At 46.6% G+C, this 4,522-nt stretch overlaps 1 protein-coding gene across 1 annotated transcript; it reads right to left on the bottom strand.

Moving 5' to 3' along the window:
- Window positions 1–832: 832 nt before the first annotated feature.
- LOC136535625 (uncharacterized) lies at window positions 833–3,680 on the bottom strand. Its single transcript, XM_066527964.1, is given in 5 exon segments — window positions 833–1,139; window positions 1,286–1,353; window positions 1,467–1,559; window positions 2,902–3,093; window positions 3,095–3,680. Coding segments are annotated over 5 exon segments (987 nt in total). The 5' UTR covers window positions 3,578–3,680; the 3' UTR covers window positions 833–988.
- Between the last annotated feature and the right edge of the window lie 842 nt (window positions 3,681–4,522).

Raw genomic sequence — 4,522 nt, 5'->3', positions numbered from 1 at the left:
ATGGAGGATCTTCCACTCCTTCGTCCTAGAACCCACAATAGGTTCTTGGACATGTGGTACGACGACAGGTACACTCCGAGTTGTCATGTCATCTACCGTGCCCAGGAGCTCGACGCCAAAATCTACGGCGCCGAGCTCGACGCCAAGATCTACGATTGCCAAGATCTACGACGCCGAGCTCGGCGCCAAGATCTACGGCGCCGAGCTCGATGTCAGAGTGACTGGCGCCGAGCTGCCATGTCATCTACCGTGCCCAGAAGCTCGGCGCCAGAGACGCTGGCGCCGATTTGTGAGAAACTTTTAAAAAAATAACTAAAATGTAAAAAATTTGATCCGCGTGCATGTGCTACGTCAGTCAGCCGTGGCTGCTGCATGCTGAACTCTCGCAGCTTCTTCTACTACGCGTTGGCTTTAGCTCTTTTTTTTCCATTTCTTCTCTTTACAGACCCCCTCGAAGTAGGAAGAAGAATGGCAATGAAAAATAATAGCAATAGTCATCTTGTAGGCGCAGGTGCTGTTGAAAGAATAGCTTATGGGGCTGGAGTCAAAGGAGCTTTCATAGACAGAAATCATAGGCCGTGTTCGGTTGGCTGGCTGGCTGATTGCCAGCTGGCCAACTTATAAAATCACTATTCACGTCTTGCTAAAACAGTATTTTCCTCTCACAATAATCAGCCGAAACAGTATTTTTCAGTCCTGCCGAATAATAGAAAGAGCAGGCCTGCTAGCAGCGGAAGAACAAACAAACTGACAATCTAAATTCAGCTTTTGTTTGGGTCGTTGGACCTTTAGGCTTCGGGTTAGGTCATCAGGATCCTGCTATCATGGACAGGTAACTGTTTCGTATATACTGGTATATGAACATTAAACGGGAGTTGCTATATAGGAGAAGTGACATTGAAATCTGTGCCATTGAATGTACTGAATTGTCCAACGATCTTATTACAAACAATCGAATCGGCTACCATTAACCAATCACCAATGCACCTCACTGCGAGCTAGGATTAACCGATGGATCAGGCTTGTGAGAAGCGAGCAGAAAGTCCAGCATGATCTTGTTGAAGCGAGCAGGATCCTCCAGCTGAGGAGCGTGGCCTGTATTCTTTATGACCTCCAGTCTAGTGCTCCCGTTCAGAGCCCTGATGAGTGATGACAGCACAATGTTACAAGACAGTCAGTGTTACTGAACTTAGCACGGGCTGACGACCAGCCATCTGTTTGAGGGGGAAAAAATGGGCTTTGCAGAGTGCATGCCAAAGTGTGTGTGTGTGAAGAAACCCTCCACCTCTGAACTGCAAACGCCTTCTCCATCGGGAACAGCTGGTCGTGGTCTCCCCATACAATCAGCACTTCCTACACAACGCACGCACGAGCATGGCTAAAGTTTAGTCACAGGCTCACAGACACAAGCTCGCCAGAGCGTCATCTGATAGCGCGAGACAACCTGCGTTTTAATGTAACAGTACCTGAGATATTGGTGTCACTTGGAATTTATCAGTGCCGACCGTAATCCCCTTCAGGATATGAACAAGCCGCTCCCTGTTCTCCGTGAAAAGTTTCTGACATATGACATGTAAAAAAAAGTTCAGTACTTTGCTGCTGCTGAACTGGTTGGACCAGTGGACACGCGACATCCATGCCCACTCACAGAAGAGAATGAATAGTATTTTTTTTACAACAAATTAGTTAATAGTTCTTTTAGCTATGACTTATCAGCCAAATAAACATGACAATTAACGACCGACGAGTTACAATGTCGAAAAGTACGTGCTACTCTAGTATTTATTTGGTATAATAGAAATAGATATTTTTTTAATCTATAATTGATCAAACTTAAGTACTAAAACATGACACTATATTAGAATTGCATTTTTGAAGGCCACAGGCAGTACAAAAAATAATTACTCATCTGGTCTGTCCAGAAGTCTTTCAAAAAATAACCAAATACATAAATATTTATAGGGTCTATCTCTATAGCAGGTGACTGATGGTTTGCTTAATCATCAGTCATGTTCTGTGATGTACTTTATAATGTTCAAGTAATATACATATAATATTCACGTAGTATATGATGTTCTATAATGTTGTGATGTTTATGTAGTATACATGTGATGTTCTATGATGTTTTTTTTAAGATGTTCAAGTAATACATATGTGATGTATGTATTTTAATGTTATGTGATGTTCTCAGGCAGCTAGTAAAATACATATGATGTTCTATGATATATTTTGTGATGTTCCGACGGTATACATGTGATGTTCTGTGAAAATTGACTAACAAGAAAGCAAAATATCAGACAACTACATTTGAGTAAATCTGATATTTATAATACATAACCAGTATTAATTATTAAATACATTTTATAATAAACTCATTTAGAGAGATATATTGATACTATTTTCTATGTATATGTATGCTTGTTAATTAAGATCATGTTCGTTTCTCTTGTAATCCGTATTTTTTAGCTTGTTTTTTTTTTCAGTCGGAATAAATTAATCGAAACAGTGTTTCGGCTTTTTTTTTGACGAAAGGCCTAATTTTTTTTAAAAATTGACTCCCGAAGAGAAGCGCGAGGTCCACTTACTTTAGAACTGAGGAAGTAAAATGCAAGATTTACATGTTATGCTACTAGCTACTAGTAGCAATGTTGCTTTACTACTGCAGAATGCGGTGTTGCGTCGCACCCGATTTGTCCGGAACTTCTAGACGTGGGCACTGGATTAATGGTGGGTTAGGTATCTCGCCGGCCTATCCATGTTACTTTGACCTTTTGTTTTGTAATGCTACTGAAAAGACGAACAATTCTAGACTATAGGATCAAAAACTCTGACGTTGACACCCGGTACCAAAGAAACGGTCAAGGAGGAAGATTCCGGTGAGCACATGCACCGCACCCGCACCTGGATGAAGTCACGGAGCAGGAAGTCCGGCGTCATCAGCCGCGGCGGCGGGCGGTAGGAGGCCAGCTCCAGGAGCTTCCGCATCGCGGCGGGCTCGGCGGGGAGGAGGATCTCGTCCACGCCGCCCCACCCTTCGCCGGCGCGCTTCAGGAACGCCCTGTCGTCGGCGGCCGTCTTCAGCAGGTCGGAGCTTCGCGATCACCACGGGGCCCACCCTCGCGGCGCCCGCGGCGCGCGCAAGCCAGTACGCCACGAACCCGCCGTAGCTGGTGCCCGCCACGGCCACGCGCCGGCCCTCCATCCCGGGCAGCGCGTCCAGCAGCGCCGCGAGGACCGCGGCCTGCGTCGCCTCCGTCGGCGGCGGCGCCGTCGTCTCGGACGGGTACGAGCTGCCGCCGAAGCCCAGGAGGTCGGGGACGATGACGTGGAAGTGGCGCGAGAGCGGGCCCACCTGGCAGCGCCACTGCCAAGCGGCCCGGGGACCGAAGCCGTGGACCAGTAGGAGCGGCGGGAGCTGCGGCTCCCCCTGTGGAGCCCAGTACTGGACGGTGCAGGTTGCACCGGCGCCGCCGTCGGGGTACGGGAGCGTGACGGCGTTCTGGCGGAGGCCGGCGCCGAGGCACTCGCGGCGGGCGAAGTAGTCGAGCACCGGCACGAGGCTCAGGCTGCCCCCCATGGCTCTGGCTCTGGTTGGTGGCACTGAGCTACCTTCTGTTGGCAGCCAGAGTGTGCAAGTGCAAGTAGCAAGAGAGCGGGAGGCGATGGTCAGCTTAAAGGACGGAACAGCTTATATTGGGAAGGGGGGCTTTGATGGCGGACGGTGATGATGTTGACAGAGTTAAGGGGGACCGTCCGATGGTGGGGCCTATGCAGGCGATTTCTTACACGTGGCCATCGCAGATACGTCGAACACAGCATTACAGATGAGAGTGGCGGCCACGGGAAGAATTCTGTACTCCCCTTTGTTTAAACTTCTTTTTCTTTTCTTTGCTGAAAGAGATGCGTGTTCACCAAAAGAATGATGTTATGTAAAGGGAGGATAATAAGATACGGATACGGCAGCCACAATTGGACTGAGCATTAGGCTGCTACATGCTGCACAGGTGGGCTGTCAGCGACTATTGCTCCATCAGCACAGCATCACAAGAATTCTGGAATGTGAATAGAACCTTGTGAAAAGGGCAGTCAGGCTGTGTTTGGCACATGCATGATCTATTAAATATAGACTAATTATAAAATAAAATGTATAGATTGGGACTAATTTATAAGATGATTTTTTTAAATCTAATCGATCAATGATTTGATAATATGGTAGTACAGTAAATATATGCTAATAATGAATTAATTAGGCTTAATAATTTCATCTCGTAGACCGAGAACTTATGTAATTTATTTTATTATTACTGTCCAACGCTTGATGTGGCGTTGACATCCGTAAACTTTAGTCGTTGAATTTAAACACCCCCGATAAGTACAAGTACGTCTTGGGGCTGAGCCAGAAGAAAGAACAGAGACAGACTGTGCGCATCACGGGTGACGGCACCAGACAGAGACAGCTCTCTGAATTTTAGCTCCACAAGTTCATTTTTCCAGACATTATTGTACAAAACATTATTGTACA

The sequence above is a fragment of the Miscanthus floridulus genome, chromosome 2 (genome assembly GCF_019320115.1).
Source record: "Miscanthus floridulus cultivar M001 chromosome 2, ASM1932011v1, whole genome shotgun sequence".
NCBI lineage: Eukaryota > Viridiplantae > Streptophyta > Magnoliopsida > Poales > Poaceae > Miscanthus > Miscanthus floridulus.
Note: the sequence above shows the minus strand (reverse complement) of the source record. Positions and strands in the feature narration are given on the sequence as shown.